This window comes from Triturus cristatus, chromosome 9 (genome assembly GCF_964204655.1).
Source record: "Triturus cristatus chromosome 9, aTriCri1.1, whole genome shotgun sequence".
Lineage (NCBI taxonomy): Eukaryota > Metazoa > Chordata > Amphibia > Caudata > Salamandridae > Triturus > Triturus cristatus.
The window spans coordinates 823,940,777-823,967,222 of record NC_140592.1 but is presented as its reverse complement, the minus strand read 5'-3'; the positions used below and the strand labels follow the sequence as shown (position 1 = coordinate 823,967,222).

The window sequence follows — 26,446 nt, the reverse complement described above, 5'->3', positions numbered from 1 at the left end:
TCAGAGCAGTCCAAAGCTCACTGGCTCCCAGTTGTCCAAGCTGCTGCCCCCTTCATGTTCCAGGCCAGGGACAGGACAGTAGCACACAGACCATCCCATGCAGCCAGCATCCTGGTGACATGGGGTCGGTGCACGCCCCCTCAAGATACGGCGGATCACTGCAAGAGAAGCGGACACTGAACAGTACCCGCGTCTGGATGAGAGAACCCCCATCAGCAGAGACATGCAGGGTCACACGCACCACAAGTGCGCAGTTCTGGGGAGCGGCACTCAAGGGGACACACAGGAGGACTCATTGTGCAAACCGAGTCAACCAAGCCCGGGGTGCAGGAGGCTGCACTGCACTCACTGTAAACACCCCTCACATACCATAGCACCCACATGAGCTGTAAAACGCAAGGACCAATGGGAGGGAGGATGCTGCAGTGCATTACCTTTCTGGGAAATGTTTCAGGTCTCCTCTCCCAATAAAGTTGTCACATACAGCAGCAACAAGGGCTTCAGCGGTCATGTGCCAGCCGCTAGACTATGGAAACATCTCCCTGATGGCTAGATGTGCAGAAGCTTTCTCCCTCCTGTTGATCCGTGCATTTACACAGCTGAACCCTATTTGCCATCCAGTTGCTGAGGTGCCTTGAAACCAGTGACTTCAGATTGGATGTTGCCTGCAATACTCAGTTGTAGTTGCGCTTGCCCTCTTAATGTCCCTCCTGACACAGAAGTGTTGATTGCTAGTGGCAGTGGCAGGGCCGGGGTGTAATAAGTGTGTGGGCTCCTGCACCTGTCAAAAGTCAGAGAGAGGATTGGAAAGGCTCAAGTCAGCAGGCTTTTCTTCTCTGGGGCTGATACCAAGGGCAATAGTATGTTGTGAACTGATGACACTCTCCGCCCCCCTGTTGTCCTCTTGCTTACTTTTCACCTAGGTCCTATCAGTCATTAGTGGCAGGGAGCAGTGTGCCTGCTCCCTCGTGCATTGCCCCGTGGTGCGTGGGCATAGTGTTTAAAAGCAGATTTTTCTGTGACTCATTAATTATAACCAGTGTGAACAGATACTCAAAATTAGTGGTATGCAGTGTGTGGTGGCAAACTTTGCTATGCAGTGGCGGTCATCGGAGTATTTGCTGAACTCCATGCTCCAAGCGGAGCGTGGAGTGGGCAAAACTCTGTAAACTCCACCAGCTTAGTGGAGTCCACCTCCTACCCTTAGTTGCAATACCCTTAATCGGCTATTAAGACCTTTAGGGGTAAGATCCAAGATGGCTATGTCATCTGCATACAGAAGACATGAAATTGGCTGTCCCCCAGTATTAGGTGGTAAACCCACACTTTGTGAGAGGGCACAGGCAGGTCTGACATCTATATAGAGAAAAGCAGCGGAGCGAGGAGACACCCCTGCTTTAATCAATTTTTTGTTGAGATCATCCTGGAGAGTCCTTAATCACCACCTAATAAAATTTGGCACTATGTGGCAGAGTGGAGGGCAATAATTGGGTGCAATCAAGTTCCAGGAATGTAATATACAAGAATGATGGCAGTGGTTTCAAAGAGAACAGTCAGTACCTCTGTTTAGTTTGCACATGTGTATCGCAATACGTAATCTGGCGTGCTCAATGTCAACACTGTGCCATCCACAGTGTCACCCAGTGCAGAGAGAACTTCCACCATACACTTCAAATTATAGAAATACGGAAAACAGAGCACAGCACAACCAAAAGTTATAACTGACTATCAATAGTAAGCAATGTATTTAATTACAAAATCCATGGGAAATATAACAATCAGTGGATCAGTTTTCAGAAATGTTGACACGTAGTTGCCGAAAGTAAACTGCCAACACGTGTTTAGTCGATAAACGACTTTCTCAAGGTTGTTGGCAAAACAATATGACAAATTGTTTGGTTTCAAAAATAAAACAAGAGGGAATTCTTGCTACATTCTCCCAACGTTCAACACTTGATTGATTTCGAAATAAATCGGTGCAAAGCGGGAAGTGTCCCAAAATAGCAAAAAGCCAGACAAAAATGTGACAAAGAACCCAGTGAGCGAGAATAGCAGTAAGTGTTCAACAGATGAAACAACTCAACATAAGCGACTGTGACCCATCGTGATAAAGATTTTTGATTTTTAGAAGTAAGTAGAAACAAGAAGTATAAGAAAAGAATCACAAATATATTGCACACCCTCGTGAATTCTACCAAAAGGGGAAATGGGACAGATGTTGCTTTCACCTTACATTTATTCACAAATGGCGCAGCAGCTGGTTTGAGTGAGGAGGGATGAGAAATAATTCAAGGGGAGCAGTACATTAGCATTATGCTAGGATCGTTCCTCACCACGGAGGAGATAATTGATGGAGCTGATGATTCAGGGCTAGGTCCCTCCTCCTGGTTGCTCGAGTTTAATGTCTCAATCCTTCGTAAAGAGTACCTTGCTCCTCGGTTAAAAAAAAGTCTTCCCCCTCTGATATTTTGGTGTTTTACCATTGCCCTTTGGTTGTACAGTCGCTATTGAAACGATCACACTTGGCACGTCCTGGGTTTTTGTCTTGAAGATGGGAAATACTTCGGGCTCAGAGTTTGGAATTTTCACATGAGATGCAGTTACCACAGAGTCCACTGTGCAAAGGTCGGAAAGGTGGTTTATCGAAAGTGTGGGACTTTCCACCTTAGATCTCTTTTTGGGGATATCCAAGGTCACCTTAACCTGGGGTTTACCTTCTTGTGAACAGAAATCTTGTCTTCGGGCAAAGGTCACAATAATCTCATCCTCTGTAGGCAACCCCCTTTACCAGTGAGCTCCCAATTTTCCATGGTCTATTTGGTTTGTGGATGGAAACCATTGTTAGATTTTTCTCTATCTTCTTTTGTACTAGTTAGTACCTTCAAGATTGCGGCAACTGTCTCTTAACCCCTTCGCTAAGCCTTTTATTTGCTATTTGGGGTAGTTCGCGCTTAGGCCCCTGTAACTTTTTGACCACATAAGGTATCCACACCAAATTTGCGTCCTTTTCTTCCAATATCATGCTGATCCTAAAGGTATCTTGGGTTTGTGTATTTTCCTGGAGGGTACCCAGAAATTAGCCAAAATACAGCTAAATTTGGGGGGTTTGGGGGAAAAATTGGAAAAAAGGGCTACAGATGAAAGCGTCTGGTTTTTCCCCTGCAAATGGTATCAACAAAGGGGTTTTGGTGCTGAAATCACCATCTTCCCAGCTTTCAGGGACAAGCAGACTTTTGTCAGAAAACCAATTTTTTTTACACAGTTATGGCATAGCCTATTTTTGTGCTTTCAACCTCCTTCCAGTTAATGGTAGAAATGGGTATGAAAGCAATAATGGATCCTAGAAGGCTATACATTTTAGAAACGTAGACAACATTCAGAAATCAGCCAGGGGTCTTTTGTGTAGATCTTTCAAGGTTTCTTTATAGAAACTAACAGTTGAATATAGGAAAAATTAAAAATTCGTTGAAAAAAACAACCATTTGTGTCAACGTTTTCACCTGTAACTTCTAATTATGACAGCAATATACCGTTACATCCGCTGGACCTTTCTGGTTGTGCGGGTGTATAGGACTTGCAGGTTCACCAAGAACCCGACAAACCCAGAGCCAATAACTGTGCAGCGTCTTGCAATGGTTTCTTAATATGTACCGGGTATATAGCAATTAACTTGGGAAAATATATTCATGGAAAAATCAGTATGAAAGACACCTATGTATTTCTGAAATTGGAACAAAATATAGAGTTTAGAAACAATAGATACTTGCACATTTCCGAAATTGTGAGTACCCATACTAGCATGAGAATTATAGGTAATTTTTCAAAATGACTTCTTTTTTACACTTTGTCTTTCATTTGGAAGGCTGAAATGCATCGAAAGTCAATAGGTAATAACAGTTGCTCTACAATTCTGTGTTACCCTAAGTCTCCCGATAAAAATGGTACCTCACTTGTGTGGGTAGGCCTAGTGCCCGCGACAGGAAACTGCTCAAACAGCAAAGTGGACACATCACATTTTCACAGTGAAAACTGACCCTTTTTATGTAAAGTGCCTTGCTGTAGATTTCGAACCCTAGCTCTGCCGGCACCTAGGGAAACCCAGCAAACCTATACATTTTTTAAAACTAGACACCCATGGGATTCCAGGATGGGGTGACTTGACTGGCTCTCACCAGGTTCTGTTACCCAGAATCCCTTGCAAACCTAAAAATGTGTCCAAAAAAACACATTTTCCTCACATTTCTGTAGTGAAAAGTTTTGGAACCTGTGTGGATCCGAGGTAGAGAAAACCTGTTACATAAAGTATCTTGTTATCTTTCCTAAGCCACGAGATGTATAAGATACAGCATAATCACATAAGAGTGGCTAATTTTTAGCAACCATAATGAGCTGTAAGCAAAGTGAAGTATAATCAACATAAACATAGTGATGTCCCTGCCATAAGTCAACCTTACTGTTTTTGCTTATGGGGCCGGGGGGTGGGGTGAGGTTCAGGGTGGTTGTATGATACTTTTTCACCTTTGTATTTGTTTTGGTATTCTATATTTGGAGGGAAAAAAAAAAGGAATCTGTGTGGATCCACAAAATCCACCCAGCCCGCATTCCCCAAAGTCTTCTGAGAAAAATGGTATCTCACTTGTGTGGGTGGGTCAAGTACAGGCAAGGGCCCAAAACCTATTGAGGCAACTTCAAAATTACCTATCACAAAACAACCTGGTTTTGCAAGGGGGGGTCCCATGAGTTTTTGGCCCCGGGCTCGGCGGCCATCTAGGGAAACCTACCCAACACACACATTTCTGACAATTAGACACCCTGGGGAGTCCAGCAAGGTATGGCTTGCGTGGGTCCCCCAACATTTCGCTACTGAGAATCCCCTGCAAACCTTAAATTTAGCTGAAAAAATCACTTTTTTCTCAACTTTCTGTGTAGGAAAGTTCTGGAATCTGCGTGGATCCTCAAATTTCCTTCTACACAGTATTCCACCAGGTCTCCCGATAAAAATGGTACCTCACTCGTGTGGGTGGGTCAAGTACCCACGACAGGCAAGGGCCCAAAACCTATTGAGGCAACATCAAAATTACCTATCATAAAACAACATGGTTTTGCAAGGGGGGTCCCATGAGTTTTTACTCCGGGCTCAGCAGCCACCTAGGGAAACCTACCAAACCAACACATTTCTGAAAACTAGATACCCAGGGGAGTCCAGCAAAGTATGGCTTGCGTGGGTCCCCCAAAATTTCCCTACCCAGAATCTTCTACAAACCTCAAATGTTGTTGAAAAAATCAATTTTTTCTCACATTTCTGTGTGGGAAAGTTGTAGGATCACCAGGCTGACACAAATTGCCTACCACCTAGCAATTCCCCCGGTCTCCTGATAAAAATGGTAACTCACTTGTGTGGGTAGGCATAGTGGCTGTAACAGGAAATGGCCAAAATCGTACTGTGGAGACTTCAAAATTACCTATAACAAAACTACATGGTTTGGGGGAGCACCTGGGGTTTTGGCCCCGGGCTCGCTGTCATCTAGGGAAACCTACCAAACCCACACATTTCTGAAAACTAGACACCCTGGGGAGTCCACTGAAGGTATTGCTTACGTGGATCCCTCAACATTTCCCTACCCAGAATTCCCTGCAAACCTCTAATTTAGCTGAAAAGAAACCCATTTTCCACATATTTTTGTGTGGAATCACCGTGGCGGCAAAATTGTTCTACCCCACAGCATTCTCCTTAGTGTCCCGAGTAAAATGATACCTCCCCTTTCCAACGATACTGCTCCCATCTTTTTCGGTGCTCGAGGGGCTGAGATAGCCCCACAAGCACCAAAACTGAGAAACTGAAACAAAGTTTCAGTTTAGTTTCGTTGCAATGACTATAGCGTGCCATGCGCGCGATTGTCATTACAACGAAATTCAAAAATAGACCTGGGGAGGTTGGGGAAGCTCTTCCCCCACCTCCCCAAAAATGGGAAATCCCTGTGCTGTCTGCAGCACAGGAATTTTCTGAGCATGTGCTCATGACGAAATGGTTTCGTCATGAGCACACTTGAACTTGAGTTCATGACGGAACCATTCCGTCATGAGCATGGAAGGGGTTAAGTAGAGTCAGAATGCAATTTTCTCTAAGAGAGCTAGGATGAAAGATAACATACTTTCCAAGCAGATGAAACTTGTAACTCTTGTCCTGGGAGAGTACATGACGGGTTCCCAATTAGTTCCAGATTTGGAGTTGTGGAAATTTGAGAGATTACCATGAACTGCTCCGATGGGGTACTACTAAAAAGTTGCATAGCAGTTGTCATTGTTGGTATAAACATAGCTTTTGGAGCATTATCCTTCTCTTGCCTACTGCACCTTAAACTATGCTTCAGATCGAATTCCGAGAGGGAAATAACCGCTTTAAGAAGATAGGGTGCTTCCTCCTGGGTTGTTACCCCTGTTTCTCCTACTGATATACATGGTGGGAGAGACTGCTCAGGAGAGCTATTACCAACCGGTACTGTAGGGTTTTCCAGATTACAATTAAGGTCATCTTGGGACATTTTCTCTTTATCCCAAAAAGAGAAAATCTGATTCTTGCCCTTTAGCACTTTAATGGGTCGAATTATTCCTTAAATGGTTAGATTTAGTTTTAACACAAGCTTTTGACAAAACTAGATAGCCAGAGAAGTTTTCTTGCGGTCTTTTTAATCCTTTTTCAACTAAGGCTGCTTTATTTGCCAGAAAGGATTAGTCTCACAAAGAGACCACCCCTAGCTTGGCCCAATTTTTGAAGGTCTCCTTATTAGGAGATGGTTGCAGTACTAATGCATGGCAGCTTGCTGTTCTAGATCCTTATGCATAGCTATACAGGGGAGAGGAGGCGGCAGTGACTACGAAGGTATGGGGCCGCATACCGCACTAAGACCTAGCTCGACCACCTCCACTGCATACGCGCTCACCCCCCTGACGAGGCCCCCTCTAATGGAGGGTACATGCCATGTAAAACAATCACCGCACCCCTCCCTTCCTTCCTTCTCTTTCCTCTACTAAGTGGTCCTAACCGCTGCAAACCCGGAAGAAGTTCTGTTGTTCAGCAGAAGCTGGACTGGGCAAATCATGTGAGTGTGAGTACTACAATCACCTGTCTCTGTAGCAGTGTTAGGGTAGGTGGCAAGGAACGAATGTCGGGGAGTGGAGATGTGAACAGGAGCGATCGCTTAACCTGCTCAACCTACAGCTCACCGCGTACCATACTCTGCCTTGTTCAGCAGGGCTCAATGCTCGTTCAGCGTGCTGCAAAGCAGTCTGCCTCGCACCGCTATTCTCACCATGCCCACACCTCCCCTCTCACACTGCCTTTTGGATTTTGAACATCCTGCTGGCTTAGGGCACGGTGGTGGTGGAGTAAGGCTGGTCTTTACTGTGAGGTAATGCCACAGCCCTCCCCGTGTGAAGTACACGGTGCTAAGTTACAGCAAGTTACTTGATGTTGCTGATCGCGAACAAGGAAACAGTCTTGCCGGGATGTTGATTTTGCTCACTCGCGGTCGCCAACTTGTCGTTGAGGACCGCGAGCAAGCAAAAAATGCCCCCAACTCTACGCTATGCGTTTTTGCACTGTGCTACATGCAATTTGCGTAGTAGCGCAAACTACGCACGCTCCGTGAGCGTAGTGTAGTACTACGCCCAAGGTTAGTGTGTGCTGTATGCGCCCCAAGAAGCAAGCTATGGTTGGCGTATGTGGAGTCAAAGCACCGCTCTGGCTCATACAAGGCCCTCAAAGAAAGTGTAAGCACCACAAAGGAGCATAGTCAGAGAGCCTGTCAGAAGTCTACTTGGCAGGCCAAAAGAAGAGATACTGCACCACAGATTAACCGAGAGCCATCATCAAAACGAAGCAGAAACACTCAAGGCAGATACAACCAGGTACGAAGAAACGCTAAAAGCAGTGACAACCAGGTGCAAGAAAGCACTAGAGGCAGAGACAACCAGGTGCAATGAAATGCCAACGGCAGTAGCAATCAGGTACCAGAAGCGAAAGGCTACTTACCAGTGGCAAATAAACAAAGCGTTGTACAACCTGAAAATCCAGCAAGACGACTCAAGCGCAAACACAGGGTTGTGGTTACAAAGCCGTTGGTTCCTGCCTGCAGAATTGACCAAAAAGGCAGCTGGGAGCACTCAGCACAACTCAAAAAATCTTCAAGAAATTGAAATTCTCCAATGGCCACAGAAAGAGCTCCAAATATGGCACAGCTGTGTTCCTGAAACCACCACCGCCTTTTAATACCACCTAAAAGCAGAATATTGGTGCCAGATGGACTACATGGATCGAAATGTTCTAGGACTTCATAGATGCTCTAGAAGAAGTAGATGACAAAGATCAAATACTTAAAGGGCCTTGCAGGTGATGGTGTGAAAAAAGTGATAAAGCAAATATCACAAGCTGATGAAATATCATACCGTCCAATCAAGGAATCATTGGAAGCCAAGTTCAATACTATGCCAAATGTGACCATGAAAGATACATTTTCAGCCAGGCAAGACAGCAAGCTGGTGAAACAATGGATGAGTTTGTCTGAAGACTTGATACCCTCATCAAGCATTGCAAGTTCAATGAATTCAATGACGAAGAATCCATGCGTCTCAGAGTCATTGAGGGTTGCCTCTAAAATTAATTCAGATGACACATGCTGAGAGAGACACTCAGTCGACCGGCTGCTGATATTGAAGCTGGAACAACCCAAAATGAATTGGCGTTTATCATGAAAAGTAAGCTGAAACACAAAGTGGAGGCCCAGAAGACGATGTCTTCGAAGAAAAAGAAACTGTGTTTCAGATGTGGATTCTCCTTTCCACACAAAGGTAAATGTCCCTCCATTGGACAGATATGCAAGGGCTGTGGGTGAGAGAACAATTTCATAATGGTCTGCAAAGCAAAAGAGAAATTAAGTGCACCATGACGACAAGAGAAAATGTGCTCCAGAAAGTTCCATCAGCATTCTAGCCACGCTCTCAAGACCAAACGGCAATATCAATTGAGGCAAGTAGAGACTAAACGAAGTCAATCATCATTAAAGTTATCTTCCAAAAGTTTGTAAGTGTCATCATTGAGTGATGAAGATGGGTATGCAATGGTGATGTCGACCGCAGAAAAACATGCGCTGCTTGCAAAGAACACAAATCGAAGAAAGAGCACCACATGAAAAGGCCCGACTCATTTGGCCGATGCCCCAAGATCACACTGAAGGTGAATATCTGCCCTACAACTTTCATTATAGACAGTGATGCATCAATCAACCTATTTCAGGCAGAAAAATAAAACAAACAGCCTTCGGTACCACATCTAACGCCATCGAAAACAAAGATGTACACATATGCTGCTTCTATGCCATTGCAAAGTCAAGTGTCATCTGTAACTACCATGAAGCATAAGAAAGTGACAGTACAAGCACACATTTGTGTTCTCCAAGGTACTTCATCGAGTGCATGTCTACTGTCTTACAGCACTGCTGCTGACATGGTACTGATATCCATTAAATACAATCTCAATGCGCATCCTGAAATAGTAAGTCAGTTCCCGTTATTATTTCATGGACTAGGGAAGCTTAAGACAATGAAGGCTCAATTTCACATTAATGATGACATTCGTCCTGTTGCTCAGTGACCCCTTCTGCTTGTTTTCATTTGCAGGAGGCCGTTGAGAAAACTGAAAACATTATTAAAGCATGACATTGAGTGCTCTACTGGTCCGACGCTATGGGTTTCACCCATAGTGGTAGTGCCTAAAAAGGACAGGGTAGGTGCAGTGTGCATTTGTTTTGACATGCACCAGACAAGCAAAGCAATCGAGAGAGAAAAACATTAAGGTCCACATAGGTCTTGATTATACAGCTGAATGGTGCCAAAGTCTTCTCCCGTCTTGATTTGAACAAATGATACCATCAACTCGAACTGGAAGAGAACTGTAGGTGCATTACTACTTTTTCAGCTCATGTTGGTTTGTTCAGATACAAAAGACTCAATTTTGATGGGCTGTCGGCTGGAGAAATCTTTCAAGATGTCTTTCGCCGAATAATTCAACCTGTCACATGCTTTTTACTACAATGTTGATATATTAATGTTTGGGGACACACGAAAGGAACATGACAAAGCTCTTAAGCAAGTGTCATTTGCTCGCTGATGCAGGCTTCATGTTAAATGCTGAAAAGTGCGAGTTTTACCAAACTCAAATTTTTGGGGCATATTTTGTTCAAAGGGGTAATGAATCCTGACCCTGAAAAAGTACAAGCATTGTCATCCTCCTGTCTCCTGCAAGATGTAACCATGCTGCGATCCTTCTTAGGAATGGCCAGCTATTGCTCCGGATACATTTGTGATTTTGCCACAGTGAGTGACCCATTGCAAGCGTCGATAAAGACGAATGCTCCCTTCCAATGGTCCTTTGAATGTCATTGAAGTTTCAAGAAAATCAAAAACGCAATTGAAAATGCAACTGAAATGGCTTACTTTGATCCAAAGTTACATACTGAGATTGTTGCAGACGCAAGCCCGGTGGGGTTGGGTGTGATCCTTGCTCAACACAATGGACATCCAAATGCTCAAAGACACATTGTGGCCTACATCAGCTGAAGTCTATCTCAGACTGAACGTGCCTATTATCAGCCAGAAAAAAAGAGCATAGATGTAGTGTGGTCTTGTGAACCTTTTCATGTGTTTCTGTACAGAAAGCATTTCACCCTTGTCACTGACTGCCAGGTGTTGCTCACCAATTTCAGAAATCCGTAAGCCAGGATGCCCCCTTGCGTTAAGAGGCAGGGGTTGAAATTACAAGAGTATTATTACACTATTGTGCATAAGCCAGTGAAGGATTAAAACCCTGCAGATTACCTCATGCGTGCCATTACAGCATCACAATAGAACATCTAAAGTGGCTGCAGCATGCATTACTTTCATAGTAAAATCCAGCACCCCAGCAGCTCTGTCCATTGAGTGGATCCTTGCTGCTACCAATACAGATAGAGACATGCTCACACTCAAGGATATAATTGCAAGGCAATCACGGAGAAATCATACTTGTCCTCTCACAGATGACGTTGAATATCAAAAATTCAGGACTGTGCAGGAAAAACCTTTCTGTCACTCAAGAATGTATCATACTAAAAGGTTCAAGAATTGTCATACCCGAGAGCTTGAGACAAGTTACTGAACTGGCACAAAAAGGGAACCATGGCACTGTAGTCACCAAAAGAGCCCTCAAAGACAGAGTGTGGTTTCCTCGCCTTGACGAACGAGTCAAGCAGGAACTGAAAGTATGTCACCTGGGTAACTGCTGGTCTCCCAAGACCTCACAGCATGCATTAAACATGTCTTAACTTCCTAAACCAGCATTAGAGAAAATTGTAGTTGATTTCTTTTACCTTTAAATAATGGCCATCATCTCATGGTAGTTATTGATGAGTGCTCACGTTTTCCCTTGATGGAAGATTTATCATAGACCACTCATGACAATGTCATCGATGGGCTGGATGATTTTTTTTGCAGCATGGGGTGTTCCCTCCATCCTCAAATCTGACACTGGTTTGCCCTTCAATAACAGAGAGTTTAAGGACTTTCTTAGTTGTTTGAACATCAAGCATCAGAAAAGCACACCTCTGGCCACAGGAATATGGCATTGTTGAATGATTTATGGGCACTCTGAAGGAACTGGATCAACGTGCTGCACTTGAAGGAATTGATCTTGTCAGTTTTGTGTCCAGCCCTTTATGTCGATTGGTCATCTCCTCATTTCACGGAAGGTGAAAGCCCTGCCACCTTGCTCTTTGAGAGAGACATTGCGACAAAGCTCCCACAATGGACCACGAGCCGACTACCAGACAGACACAGTGAAGATTCTTGTCACAAATGCTTCTCGCAAAAGAAATATGAACGCCTATGCAGATAAGCACTGATATGCTTCGGACACAGTTTTCGAAGGAGGACACCGAGTCCTAGTCAAGCAAAAACAAAAATGCAAGACTGACACTCCGTTTGATGGTGAGCCATTGAGAGTCGTGACAGGTAAAGGACATATGGAGACCGCTCAACGTCCCGGGAAGTCCATTTCAAGAGACTCGTCCCATTTCAAACATCTGCCTTGATGTTCCTCAGCTCCAGACCTCACAAGTGAAACAAGTCCACCTGAAAAGCCAAGTCAAACAACTGAGTCTACAAATGTGATGCCAGATGACAGTGTAACTCCTTCACCTTGCACATCTCGATTTGGAAGATTGTTGTGAGAACCTCAATGACTCATTAATGAACTCTAATATATGTATGTTGTTCGTTTTTTTTATCTAACAAAGGGTGAGATGTAGTGTTGTGTGATCATGTGCAGTAGGACCCTTGTGGTCCTAAGCGGATTCCTTACAAAGGTATGTAATCAGTTGGGGAGTATTTGGGTGTGTCTGGGTGTGGTCAATAAAGTCTATGATAGTTCAGTTAACGGTTGCATGTCATAGAATAGAGACGTGCATTACAGAGTTTTGTGTGTGGCATAGTCATTTGTGTGATCCAGAGATGGGGTGGATGCCACACCTATCTAAAGTAATTGGGGTTACTAGCAAACTCTTGCCAATCGGGCAATGGTTATTTGCTCTGAACATTTCTGGGTGTTGATCCAATATCGGGTAGCTACCGTTGATTTTTTTAAACACTTGAAAATCAAAATATATGGAGAGCACATGCTTCTTTTTAAGATATGCTACCACCCTTCCACTGACCCTTCTCACACAGAGACTTTTGATTATTTTATAACTTGGTATAAGAGATTTTCTCACTGAATGTTAATTTTTTTCCTGGGGGTACTAAGAAACTCCCTCTTCATTGAAATCTAGATCACTTCAAAGCCTGCAATCCCTGCATTAGAGCCTGTCTGTAATGCTCCTCTTATATTTCAGTTGTGACGTTCCTAGTCACCTGTAATAACGAAGTGACATAGCTGTTGTAATGTGATGATTTTATTACAGTTGAGTTCAGAAGTCATAGTGTCTGCTGCCAGAGCTACCAGCCAGGGTTAAATGTAGGTAATTGAGCACAATTGCAACTGCAGTTTAAACAACAACAAAAAACACAAACTGTCTTTTCATTCTTCTGATCTGTTTTTCTAAATGAACAGTGCAATTTAAAGCAACATGCACACTACAGGTCAATGCAGGTAGGATAGCATCTGTGCATGTTTTTAAATGTTCCAAGCTGCCTTATGCTTTGTAAATCTGACTTGCATTAAACTGATTCCAATAGATTGACTGCATTTTAGTATCCAGGGAAAAAAAGAGTATGTGTAAAAGTGGTACCCTCTGAGAAAGAGGAGTGTCAACAGCTGATCACATTGCAGTGAATTGTTCAGCTCACCAATGTTTCAATGTTTTTCAAGTGCATTCTATGATATACAAGCAAATTGATATTTTACTTCTGATTTGGTTTAGTCACTCGCCTGTGATGCACATGGCCCTTTTATTTTCTTACTCCTGTGATGACTGACTATTTTCTATCTCCCCCTCTACCTTGGTTAGTAATGAGCCCGTAAATGTACCCCGAACCACTGAGTCCTCCATTTCCAAGTTCTGTAGTCTGTAGCCAGTTCTTTCCTAGAACACTGTTCTTATCAATTCGCCTTGCCGCCGCTCCTGAGCCGAACCCGCCAATAATTTTCAGCAGCTCAATAATCCTACTTCGCCAGGGTCAGACTTAGATAAACAAATAGGCCAGTGCACCACAATAAAAGTGGCCCCCATTACTGACCAGATAGCTAAACAATGGCCCACATTTGCAAATCAGGTCCATTTTGAACTTGTAAAGAAGAGCTGTATGTATTTTTTTGGAAGCTTTGTGAGACCATGCATTTGTGTATGCTGCAGAAAATGTTTGTGGTAATTTCTTGGAAATCAACAGTAGAATGGGCCTACATAACCATAAGACAGGCCCAGAAACTGCTAAAAAAGCAAGCCCACATGCTGACCTGTCAGACCAGCACATCCGGGCACTGCCAGGTTGCCCTATAGGCCAGTCCGACCCTGTTCTTCTCTCACTCTCTAGACTATCCATCTATTTAGTCTGCTTAAGCATAGCACAAACATGTTGCCATGTTTTCTTCCATTGCTGTCTGTGTTCTTATGCAGTAGCCTGCATTCTCCCTTGATGCACTTATAGCAGGTACTCACTTGCACAGGCCCACCATGCATAGTTTCTTGACTAGCCCATACCAGCTTTGCAATCTTAACTAACTTCTTTCATTGTAACTTCTCGCCATAACTTCTCATCAATTGTACTCAAAATGTATATTCATTAACATTTACGTTTTACTTTTACATTTTATGAACATATATTACCCCATAATTCCCCAATAGTATCATCCACCGAGTCAGTAAGTGCCTGGTTTACTTATACCTTCACCAATTTGAATTCCTATCTTCCCGAGCCAAGACATTTTTGTCTACTTATGCTTCGGGGGTGGTTCATGCGTATCAAAGCTGATTTTACATCCTAAATATATATTCAAAACGATTCAGTGAAAATCCTATCTTTTCTGCTATTCAATGACTTCCCTGATTTTTTTTTTTTGGGGGGGGGGGGGGGTTGGGCGGGGGTTTGATGGAGGGGAAACTGAGCCAGACAGCTAATCATCTAGTATTGATATGTTATCGATAATGCAACTAAACCAGCATAAATTGCTTCTAGAGATAAAGTTTCCCCTGTCTAATTTCTTAATTGTCATTTTTCCCTTTTTTGTGGATTAGAATACTTATCACAGTAGTCCATGTCCTGTTTTCCACCGTATAGTGTGCTATGCTGAGCTCTATCAGCATAACGACCGCACTATCGTCTTAAACAGAAGTGTATAATTTGACTCCTATCTGTGTTTTGAGCCTGTGTATGACTTTACAACACCCCCAATACATATTCCTCCGTTTCCTCCCTTTTATAGTATGTAGACATTGAATAGAAGTGACCACAGTATCATTTCCCAACTTCCTTCTTCCTATTCGGTGTAGATATAGTACAGCCGCAATTTACTTCTAGGTTTCCTACTTGGGACAAAAAATTACATACCCATCATAACGACCGACAAGAAACCTACCAAATCAACCTTATGCTCCTTACTCAACACCTACTAGCGCCAAGATGCTCCATAGCATTGGCCATGTAAATTTGACTGACTTTAATGGCTTACCTATTGATTCGGGATGTGCAGACTTTTAATTATAAATTCATATTTTAAGAAAAGCTGCAATGCATAGTTAGGTTTCAGTGGTGATTTACTGCAATCCATTCCTTCACCCTCCTTTGATGTTGTTTCCCCAGCTGTACAAACAAGCATTTGCAATGCAATCGGTCTCGCCTTTGGGACCTTATATGTATTTAGCTATGCAGCACATTAGCCTGGGTGCTGAAACATCTACTGTTCTTTAATATGGAGGGAAAGTAAGCACCAAACTGCATGACATGCCAGGTATGGGAACACATGGAGAGAAATATTGCCTTTCAGCGGGAAATGGTATAGTCCAAAGCTCTGTTTTTTTAATATAAAAGCAGGGCCTTCGGTAGTCATATCACTGAAAATACAAGATATGAAAAAAATATTGTCTATGGGTGCTCGTGGAAGACAATTTCTATGGACTGGAATCTAGAGAATGCTAAACTGATTCTATGGACTGGAATCTAGAGAATGCTAAAGTGATTCTGGTATTTCACTGACCTCTGCAAGTTGTTTTCTATCAAGAAAGTTAAATAGAGGCAGTTGCCAGAAAAAAAAAAAAAAGCCCCTCAGCAGAAAGCAATTCTGATATTCTACTGACCTCTGCTGGTTGTTTTCTATCGAGACAGTTAAATAGAGGCAATTGAACAGAAAAAAGTCCCTACACCGAAGCAGACAAGTCCTAGGGCTGATCTCCATAGCCCACAAAGTACATACACATATAAGTATATACTAAAGTATATATAACAAAGTATATACAAGAGGTCTCGAATGGTCGACCTAAAAAATTATTCTACACCAATTAACCATTTCACCCACCCACTCCCCATTTTCCCCCATGGCTCTTTTAATTTTTTCCAAATTCCTACTCAGTAATGTCTGCAGTGCAAGCTCTATCTTTACTACTTGAACGGTATTGGTATTAGGTAATTAATGTCTATTGCTAAAAACACGCAGGCACCTTCATAAGACATTTTTTATGAGCGTTCCGTTTATTACATTATATAAGTCAGTAAATGTCATCCCTTTGGACTTTCTGAATCTTGGTACTTCAATTAGGCAATCAGTAAGATGTTCTTTAATTTATAAACCTGTTTTAATACATATTTATACTTTGTGTTTTTTGCAGCTTTGGATACATCAAATGTTATGGTGAAAAAACAGGTGTTTGAGCTTCTGGCTGCCCTGTGCATGTATTCGTCGAAGGGGCACACATTGGCTCTGGATGCCCTGGATCATTACAAGGTGGGTGCAACATGGATTAGATTTATCTTTTAGCAATAAGGGATGCACTGATGTAGTTTAATATAGTAGCATCTTAATTATGATGAAACTATAGTATGTGTTTTTTCAGAAGCATAAAACGGGTTGTTAAAAGTTAAAACGCTGATATAGAGTGGGGGCAGAAGCTCGCTGTTATCATTATTATATTACCACACAGTTTTTCCACGTTTGTTTGTGTTTCCTCTGGCCTTTTTCTGAGGGATGGCATTTGCTTTCTGTTTGTGGTGGGTGTGGTACTACCTCATCTATCTAAATTCCTTGAAATGTCAGTAATCGGGTTTCCTCCCGCTTCTGCCTGGCAAGGACAGCGCTGCCCCAAAAGCACAGTATCAATGGACTCCCGAGGAGCCTCTCTGTAGTTAATGAGAAAATAAATCCTCGTTCAGGAAACTAAAGTGTTCACTTAACGTGAACTAAGACCAATAAGATATGGCTGTCACGGGGAACAACCTTTACAACGCAACTTTTACAACGCACTACCATTACAACGCATTTTTTACAACGCATAATCCATTACAACGCATGATATTACAACGCATGACACTACAACGCATTTTTAAAAACTACCTTTACAACGCATACCATTACAACGCATAATATTACACTATACTATCCAACACTTACCCTACTGATGCACCCCCTGGAGTTAGAATAGTAATTTTTACCCCTATACTATCCAACACTTACCCTACTGTTGCACCCCCTGGAGTTAGAATAGTAATTTTTACCCCTATACTATCCAACACTTACCCTACTGATGCACCCCCTGGAGTTAGAATAGTAATTTTTACCCCTATACTATCCAACACTTATCCTACTGATGCACCCCCTGGAGTTAGAATAGTAATTTTTACCCCTATACTATCCAACACTTATCCTACTGATGCACCCCCTGGAGTTAGAATAGTAATTTTTACCCCTATACTATCCAACACTTACCCTACTGATGCACCCCCTGGAGTTAGAATAGTAATTTTTACCCCTATACTATCCAACACTTACCCTACTGATGCACCCCCTGGAGTTAGAATAGTAATTTTTACCCCTATACTATCCAACACTTACCCTACTGATGCACCCCCTGGAGTTAGAATAGTAATTTTTACCCCTATACTATCCAACACTTACCCTACTGATGCACCCCCTGGAGTTAGAATAGTAATTTTTACCCCTATACTATCCAACACTTACCCTACTGATGCACCCCCTGGAGTTAGAATAGTAATTTTTACCCCTATACTATCCAACACTTACCCTACTGATGCACCCCCTGGAGTTAGAATAGTAATTTTTACCCCTATACTATCCAACACTTACCCTACTGATGCACCCCCTGGAGTTAGAATAGTAATTTTTACCCCTATACTATCCAACACTTACCCTACTGTTGCACCCCCTGGAGTTAGAATAGTAATTTTTACCCCTATACTATCCAACACTTACCCTACTGATGCACCCCCTGGAGTTAGAATAGTAATTTTTACCCCTATACTATCCAACACTTACCCTACTGATGCACCCCCTGGAGTTAGAATAGTAATTTTTACCCCTATACTATCCAACACTTACCCTACTGATGCACCCCCTGGAGTTAGAATAGTAATTTTTACCCCTATACTATCCAACACTTACCCTACTGTTGCACCCCCTGGAGTTAGAATAGTAATTTTTACCCCTATACTATCCAACACTTTCCCTACTGTTGCACCCCCTGGAGTTAGAATAGTAATTTTTACCCCTACACTATCCAACACTTACCCTACTGTTGCACCCCCTGGAGTTAGAATAGTAATTTTTACCCCTACACTATCCAACACTTACCCTACTGTTGCACCCCCTGGAGTTAGAATAGTAATTTTTACCCCTACACTATCCAACACTTACCCTACTGTTGCACCCCCTGGAGTTAGAATAGTAATTTTTACCCCTATACTATCTAATACTTACCTTAAATGTAATTTAATATTATGCGTTGTAATGGTATGCGTTGTAAAGGTAGTATGCGTTGTAATGGTAGTGCGTTGTAAAGGTATTTTTTAAAAATGCGTTGTAGTGTCATGCGTTGTAATGTCATGCGTTGTAATGGATTATGCGTTGTAAAAAATGCGTTGTAAGTGCATGCGTTGTAAAAGTGTGCGTTGTAACGTCATACATCCGGCTGTCACAGTAGACATTATGGACATTCCTTCTGGTAATAATGTCGCAGAAACAGCGGAGCACGTGGTCATTGCATTATTTCGATCGGAATCACTGAGCTGAAAGACTGGTACAGAAAGTTCTGGTGCCTATTTTGCACGGAGCACATTCTTGAAGTAAAGACGTTGATAATTGAAGTGTTAACTTTACAGGTGGAGATACCATTTGGAAACCAGAGGGCAAGAGCACTGCTCAATTTGTAAATAAATAAGAGCCAGGGCCCTTGTCAGGAGGCCACCGCAGCGTGCGACAACTATTGCCGCTGCCAATGGCAGCACCAATACAGCTACTAATTGTAGTGCCCTGCTGGACACGTTCTAGTGTTCAGCCTTGTGTCTGCACCCTACACAATACACCCACCCATCACAGGTGTCACCAGTCAGGTGGCTGTGCATATAAAAGGGGTCGGGCACACGTGCCCTGTGCCAGTTATCCAGAATGCTTCATGTGTCTGTGTCATTCACCTTAGTAGCACGTGGTCCAAGGGCCCGCAACACTACAATGGCGACGAGGCGGTCCTAACCCTGCGTACTTTGCTGGCACTTACTCTGCTCATGGGAGGAAGAGTAGCCTAAGCCACACCCGCATCCACTGCTAACACGACTGATACTGGAGCAGAAAGATTGAGACATCGGTGGGGGACTGCAAGGCATGCCAGGGCTTGACATAGCCATGCTCCACACTGTGTGAAGAACCAGTATGGTTCCTCAGCAGGCTACAGTCAATCCCGAAGGGAGAAAAGCTGTACCAATGAAGCAGAGTACTCACCAGCTGCACCACTGCTCCGAGTGTCAAAGCTATTACCTGTATGAGCCTGGCTGCAGCCAGGAGCCTGAAGCAGTCACTGCTGCGAATGAGTGTTCACACCGCCCTCACACTGAGCGAAGAGACCCAGCGGCCCTGCCACTCCCAAAGAGATTGTAGAACCAGCAACTTTAACCCTTGCCAGCCCACAGAGGAGAAAAGCAAAGCAGTATCAATGCGGTGTTGTATTGCAGCAGAGCTGTGTAAGTGACTTTGAGTGAAGTGGCCCCACTGAAGTTAAGCGCCTTCGGAAGTTAAAAGCACACCCTGCCCTCGGCCTCACTAGATTACATGATGAAGCGCAGAAAAGAATGCTAAGTGCTGCGTCAGTCAACCACCGTGAATTCGGTCCCCTACCTTCTTCACAGACACCCCCTGACGTGGTGCACCACCCACCACTTACCGCATTGACTCAAGGCAGAGGCCCTGACAGGGGTCAACATGAAAATTAGCCGCAGTTAGCACTGTGGGCGCTAAATGCTCAAGGCTTCAACTCTGCGCGGGAAGTGACCCACAAAGCCAGGACAGGCCCTGAGAGGCGGTGCGGCAACTGTGCTGCCACTGCCAGTAAGAGACAACTGGGCGGCATCTCGGACAGGTTCAATAATGCCTGCCTATGGTGAAAGCCTCCGTGTTGCAAATCCCTGTGCAACCCACAGCTTAAAGCAGACTGCCAATCACTCCTGTGACCGGCGAGGGATGCAACAGCCGGCAGCAAGCGAAAGGCTACCATGGCCCACTTTTGAAGTGGCAGCACTGAGTGGCAGAAGGACTGTCTCCTGACAAGGGTCCTGACCTGACCAAGTAAGTGATTCAGGGACATCGGTTGTCCCAAAGAAAAGCCGCCCAGCTGCCCAGCGTGATGCCCGCAGTGCCCCTACTTACCTCATTGGAATGCCCACAGCAGCGAGAGCAGCCTCTCTTTTGCATGTGAAAGCTGCACTGCCCACAGTTTTAAGACAGACTACCGGGGCTTTGTAAAGTATAGTGTTGCAGTGCCACCTAGTAGCCATTACAGTTACCACACCTAAAGAACGAAAAGAAATGTGACTTGTTTTAAAATAAGGTGGCCCCCGATGTGGCCAACTAAAGGGAACATGCTGCCCTGCAGCCCAATAATGAATGACTAGCATGAAGTAGCACCTAAAAGGCCAAAGATGTTCAAAGGGACATGCCACTCCACATGACTAAATAGCCTGCAGTGCCTAGCAACCTTCACCTAAGCAGCAGAAGGCCCCACTGTACTGTAACACCCTACCAAACGCACCTGAATCAGCTTAGAAGAGTGAGCCGTTTGGGAAACTCCCAATTCATGCCTCCACCCAGAATTGCTGAAACTGCAAGAGTGTCACAAAACAAAGACCAAGGACTGAAGAGACTGACCCAAGAGAAGAAGCCACACAATGAGGAAGGAACATCTCCAATGAGAGAAGTGAGCGCTACACAATCCCAGTGGCTGTCTGGCAACACCACAAGCAAAGAAATACTCATGCAAGCCCCCAGCAGTAAATAGCCACAACGGTAACCAAAGCAGCAAGTCCACGAAATGGAGAAGAAGGCTGTGAGAGACACAGCCAGGACTGATGCTGAGTGCTCCACAAGCATACCCACCACAGACACCGTTGTACCCAGGTGATGCAGTGCATCAGGCGCACGCAGAGATTCGGGCAAAATAGGAGAAAGTTATGCATATGGCCACACGCTGTGGAGTATAGTGTAGTGCAAACATAGTCCATTCCCGTATATTTTTCTAAATTGAGGATTGTTACAGAATTGAGGCTGGATTAAAACCAGTGTGACAATGCTTTTTGACAGGAGTTGCCTTTGCCCTATAATTTGGCAATTACACGACATCTTTAGGTTGTTCCTCGTACCCCTGTCCTGATGAGGTCCAAATAGTAGGGCTGAAATGCATCGACAACCGGAAAAGGAAGAATCCGTCGAATATTAAATTAATATATATTTACGGACTTGTACATAAAAAACTTTGCTTTGAGATGGAGAAGATACCTCACTTGTGCATAAGGGTTACCTCACAATGGATCGCAACATACTTTTAGGAACGCGCACTTGCTTACAAAATTTGGGGTCCAGGAAATTATTATTATTTTTGATCATTTGTAATTTTGTATGCGTTTTATATGTATGGTGTATATATGTTTGTTTGATTGTCTTAATATTGGCAGAAAAAAAGAACATTGGTCCTCACCAGATCTGAAATAAGAAATAAAATATGGTTTTGACCTGGAATGAATAACAAATGTGATTTATTTGGATATTTACATGAACCTGATGGGATTAAGATCCTATGCATAGCAGTAATTAAATGTACCCTATTGTGAATGCTTTGGATATCTGTTCCTCCACATCACATTGTCTTTTGTATATGAATGAGTAGATCACTACAGCAGCAGCAAAGAGCCCCCAAGAAGCACAAGCCACAGAACATAAGAAAACGCGGTGCCTAGCATGAAGAGGAGAGCATCATAAACTGAGCACTGCAAGCCCCGGGTGGCAATGAGCCACCACCGCAGGAAAGAAGAGCATGCACACCAAGTGTCAGAAGAGGGTTCCCAGGACGAAGACTGCACGCGCGAAGCTGAGGTGAACAGAAGGCCGCACCAGCGGACCCAACAGCAAGGGCAGGCGCCCAGGTGAGAGAGACCTCTACGAAGAGAAGAGGCAATGCTGAAGGCAGCAGGGAGAGCCTCCACATCTCCACTGCACCAGCAAAGCCCCGCAGAGGGTCAAAAGACAGCACAGTGTCCTCCCTTACACTGCCTCAAGACAGAGTCGCCAGTGGCCCCAGGCAGGCAAGAGGAGAGTTGCACACGCCACGTTGCAAGCTGCCACCACAACATGTGCTCCAACGACAGGCGACACATGGCCGTATGCCACATTCACACAGCAAGCAAGGAGCATGTCACTCGAAGTGACTGACCCTGCCAAACATGCCTGAACAGAGGCACGTTCAAACGCCACAACAGGGCAGCCTCGAGGCACAAGCACGACACCCTTGAGCGAAGAGGTAACCTAACATCCTGGCCGAGAAGCACTGCAAAAACCCCTAAGGAGGGGAAGGGGCCTGCAAGAGGTCCTCAAGGAAAAGAAGCACGTCCTACCAACAGGACAGACCTGCGACTGGTCAGCAGCAAAGTATAGACCGTCCCAAGAACCTGACATGACCAGCGAGATGTCCATGTGGCACAAATATGAGACCTATGACAGAACACCACATCTGAGTGACAAACCTCATCGGAAGAAGGAGAGGAGCACAGCAGGACGCAATGCTGCGAAGGAGGAAAGGAGAGTGGCACGACACCACTGGGCAAACAACCTTCACAGGCACGCAAGTGGGAAAAGGAGAATCGCGAAAGGACAGAGGACTTGTGCCAGCAGCGGAGAAGGTGATCATCATCACAAGCTAGCCACCAGGGTGCAGGGACGTCACTGGAGACAGCTTCGCGGGAGGACCAACTGTAAGCCGCCAGCAAGCACGATCTGCATCCAGGCCCCAAGCTTCACAGTGCAACAGTCTACTCACCTGTCACTGGCTGCTTGGCATCGATGGCACCACATCTGGCAAGGGCACCTGCTAGAAGACAACCACAAGTGGCCACGAACTTCCTCGAGTCCTCACTCCATGAGGTCACCAAAGCAAGAGATTGCCACCTGCTTGGCCAACTGAAAATTATTGCATCCATCATCCACATGCATCATCCTCCTCATCATCATCACCAAGAACATCTGAGGAGCATTGTGCCACCAGAGTGGATCCAAACACTGGAAAAATCCAGAGGTCAACGAGGCACTCCTTGCACCATGGGAAGCTAGCCACCCAGGAAACTTCTATGTGCCCCTGTAAACCTGAAGCCTGCTGAAGAGCACACCCAACCATTGGACTATCAACCCTTGGGGTTACATGTGGCTTGGCCGTGGCCCTGTTGGGAGTTCTGCAGTGACCCCTTCAGCGCGGCCTACAAAAGGCCTGCACAGCCCACGCAGTCACAGGGCAATCCAAGGACAAGAGCCTTAATGAAGTTCCTGTGAGAGGGGAATCGGAACCAAAGAGATGTCTGCAGCAGCTCCATGACTGGCACCGGGAAGCATGGAGGTCGCAGATGGGGACTGGTCACCCAAAGACCATCTGAGGAAGGCATAGAAACTGGGTCCTGACGGCGAGAGCGCATAGACTCTGAGACACCACCACTTTTGGCTGCATGAGCAACTTGGCTGTGGTCCTGTTGGCAGTTCCTCAGCGATGCCTTCGTGTGGCCTACAAGAGGCCCGCACAGTCCACACGATCCCATGGCAGCCTGAAAGGAAGGCCCTGCAGGAGACTACTGTGAGTGGGGAGTCCAGGCAGGAGAGGCAAGTCTGAAGCTGCTCGGCTATTGGTACCTGGAAAGCATCATCGCCTCCAAGGAAAGGCCATCATCCACCAAGTTCATCCCCAGTATTTACAGATTTGCCGTCTACCGGAGCCTGAGCGCCTGCAAGAAGATCTCCATGGTGGACTCCACCGCGGCTCCAGATGAACCGCTATTTGGACTGTGTAAATAGACTCCAACACCGCAAGACCAGGCTGGTCTGAACTTCCCACAACAATACACTAACCATCACACACCTAAAAGTGTACCAGTTCAGACTATTCTAGGCCCCCAAAGCTATGACATTTGCTTGGGCGGTAGTTATTAGTTATTTTTAAATTGATAAAACAAAATGTTATGGTACTCCTCTTTGTATTAGACAATAGCGCCTCCTTGTGTCAGATTGACCTAAGTGTTGGTGTTGACAAATGCTGTACCCAAGCAACTGGAAACTACTGGCTTGGAATAAGCACTGGGCAAAAGGGACCTCAACTCAAGTGCCTTTCAGAAAGTGTACACACTCCCGTCTAGGACTGCACCAATTTCACATGTTTTGTTCTTGCTCTTCAGATGCTAGTACAAACAGGCCACATGTAGGAAAGTGGATTATTAGTAGGCGAGGGTATTCACCTTCAGATAGTACTAATACCACAATCATTAATAGGTCTAGTGAAGTCTCAGTAATTACTCCTTTCTCCACCCTTGGTAGCTTAGCAAACAAGCAGTCATGCCTAACGTAGGAGACGGGTATGTGTAAAGCATTTAATATTACCAAAAAATAAAGACGTATTAGACTATAAATAATGAAAATCCAAAACTAATTTATAAAACTAGAGCATATTCTCTTTAAAACAACAGTAAAATGACAAAATTCCAAAGTAGGGAGCCTGAGACATGAATTTTAAAAGATTAAATCAGTCGAAACTTTATTCAGCAATTAATGGCATAAACGCACATATGAATAAAAACATCAATACACAAAGACATAAACTATCAGTAAAACCATTGACTAAAAAAAATTCATGCAAACATTACCCATAATTAGCAGCATACTAGCAGCATGTAAACATTGTCCATGAATAATTTCTTAAAAGAAAGGCAAGAAATACAAACTACAAAAAATCCAGGCTCAGTTAAACAAATGAGTAAAACACTGATAATGTGTCCACTTCATTGTAGAAATAAAAACATTGACTGTATGGTGGTCCCCCAAATCGACATTGCAAATCTACATAATGCTGGCACAGCATTCAAGACTGTACCCTTCTCTGCCTACATCTCCACATACACAACAGGAAGCTAGTGACAGCAAATACAGTTGGAGGTGCTGCATTGAATCGTAGAATCCTAGAAGCTGACCTATAATCTCTAATCCCCATGCTACAGCACAGCAGAAGTATCCATTTCCTCCTGTGATTATGATAGGGTTGGCAAAGAAACACAACATGGTCAGTGGACTCCTAACTCAGGGCAGAAGGGGAGAGTCCTCTCAGGATTGATAGAGGGACATTGCCATTTGGTAGTAAAAGTATGAAGCGGAAAAGTCTCAATACAAAATTTGATACACTGGGTTTTTGTGGGCAGGGGCTCAATGGCATCCTTTTACTCTTTCAGGAAGTACACATCTTTAAACTCTACAAAAGCTAAAGTCAGAGGGCCCACACTTCCATTTTTTATGCAGTCCTCCATCTAATACATTCAATAGATCCCCTTAAAGACAGACTTTGGTATGCTACAAGCAGTCTTAGGGTCCGCCCACAGATGCTCACATGCAAGCTCAGTCAAGCAAGATTTGATGAATCCAAACCAAGGGATCCTAGTGGCCCCAATGTGCCTTAGGATCTCCTCAATCCCATTCAATATGGCACTGGAGTTTCAGAGGCCCAGACCCTTCTCCTGTGCAACAAGGGCCTAAGGCCCACTCTATGGGTGATCAATCTATGGGCAATATCTAGCCGGAGAGGGAGAAGTGGGGTACTAGAGGGGAGAATAGTTAAAAGTAAAAGAAATCTGTTCTCCACCAACTCTAAATCATTAACATTCTCTTGTCCCTATAATTCTCCTCCGTATATCGATCCCCCGAATGCTTGTAAATTTGGAGGGCCGGAGATAACGCCCGAAAGCTAGAGCTCTGAAAGACCCTCAGGATGCCTCCTGTGTAGTGCTCCAGCTTAAGTGTACTCTTCTGGATATGTGCAGACCAACTAAAGTGCTCCATAAGTGTGTACTCCAGATATTCAAAAGTGCATACTGTCTCCAAAGGGACACCATCAAGAAATGGATGCGGGCATTTTGTCTGGCAAGGGTTCAGGACCATATACTTAATCTTTTTAAGATTGATCTCGAGCCCTCTGTGCCTGCAAAAGACACCAAACTGGTCCAGCAGAATTTGTATGCCAATGGGAGATTTGGAGACCAGTAGGGTGTCGTCTGCAAACAGGAGTGCTGGGACCTTTCTGTAGGGCCAGTTAAGGGCATCATACTTGCACAACTCTAGATGGGCCTCCAGGTTGTTAAAATATAATAAGAACAGGGTAGGGGCCCTAGGATGTCACATCTGACCTGTGCATTGTTC

General features: G+C 44.3%; 1 protein-coding gene across 4 annotated transcripts in view; it reads left to right on the top strand.

Moving 5' to 3' along the window:
• LOC146798907 (inverted formin-2-like) overlaps positions 1–26,446 on the top strand; it is a 368,077-nt gene that overhangs the window by 129,375 nt on the left and 212,256 nt on the right. For all 4 annotated transcript variants that reach the window (XM_085626263.1, XM_085626262.1, XM_085626261.1 and 1 more), the window contains exon 3: positions 16,347–16,462. In XM_085626263.1, coding sequence (XP_085482389.1) covers positions 16,347–16,462 — 116 coding nt within the window. The remainder of the gene's footprint in view (positions 1–16,346; positions 16,463–26,446) is intronic.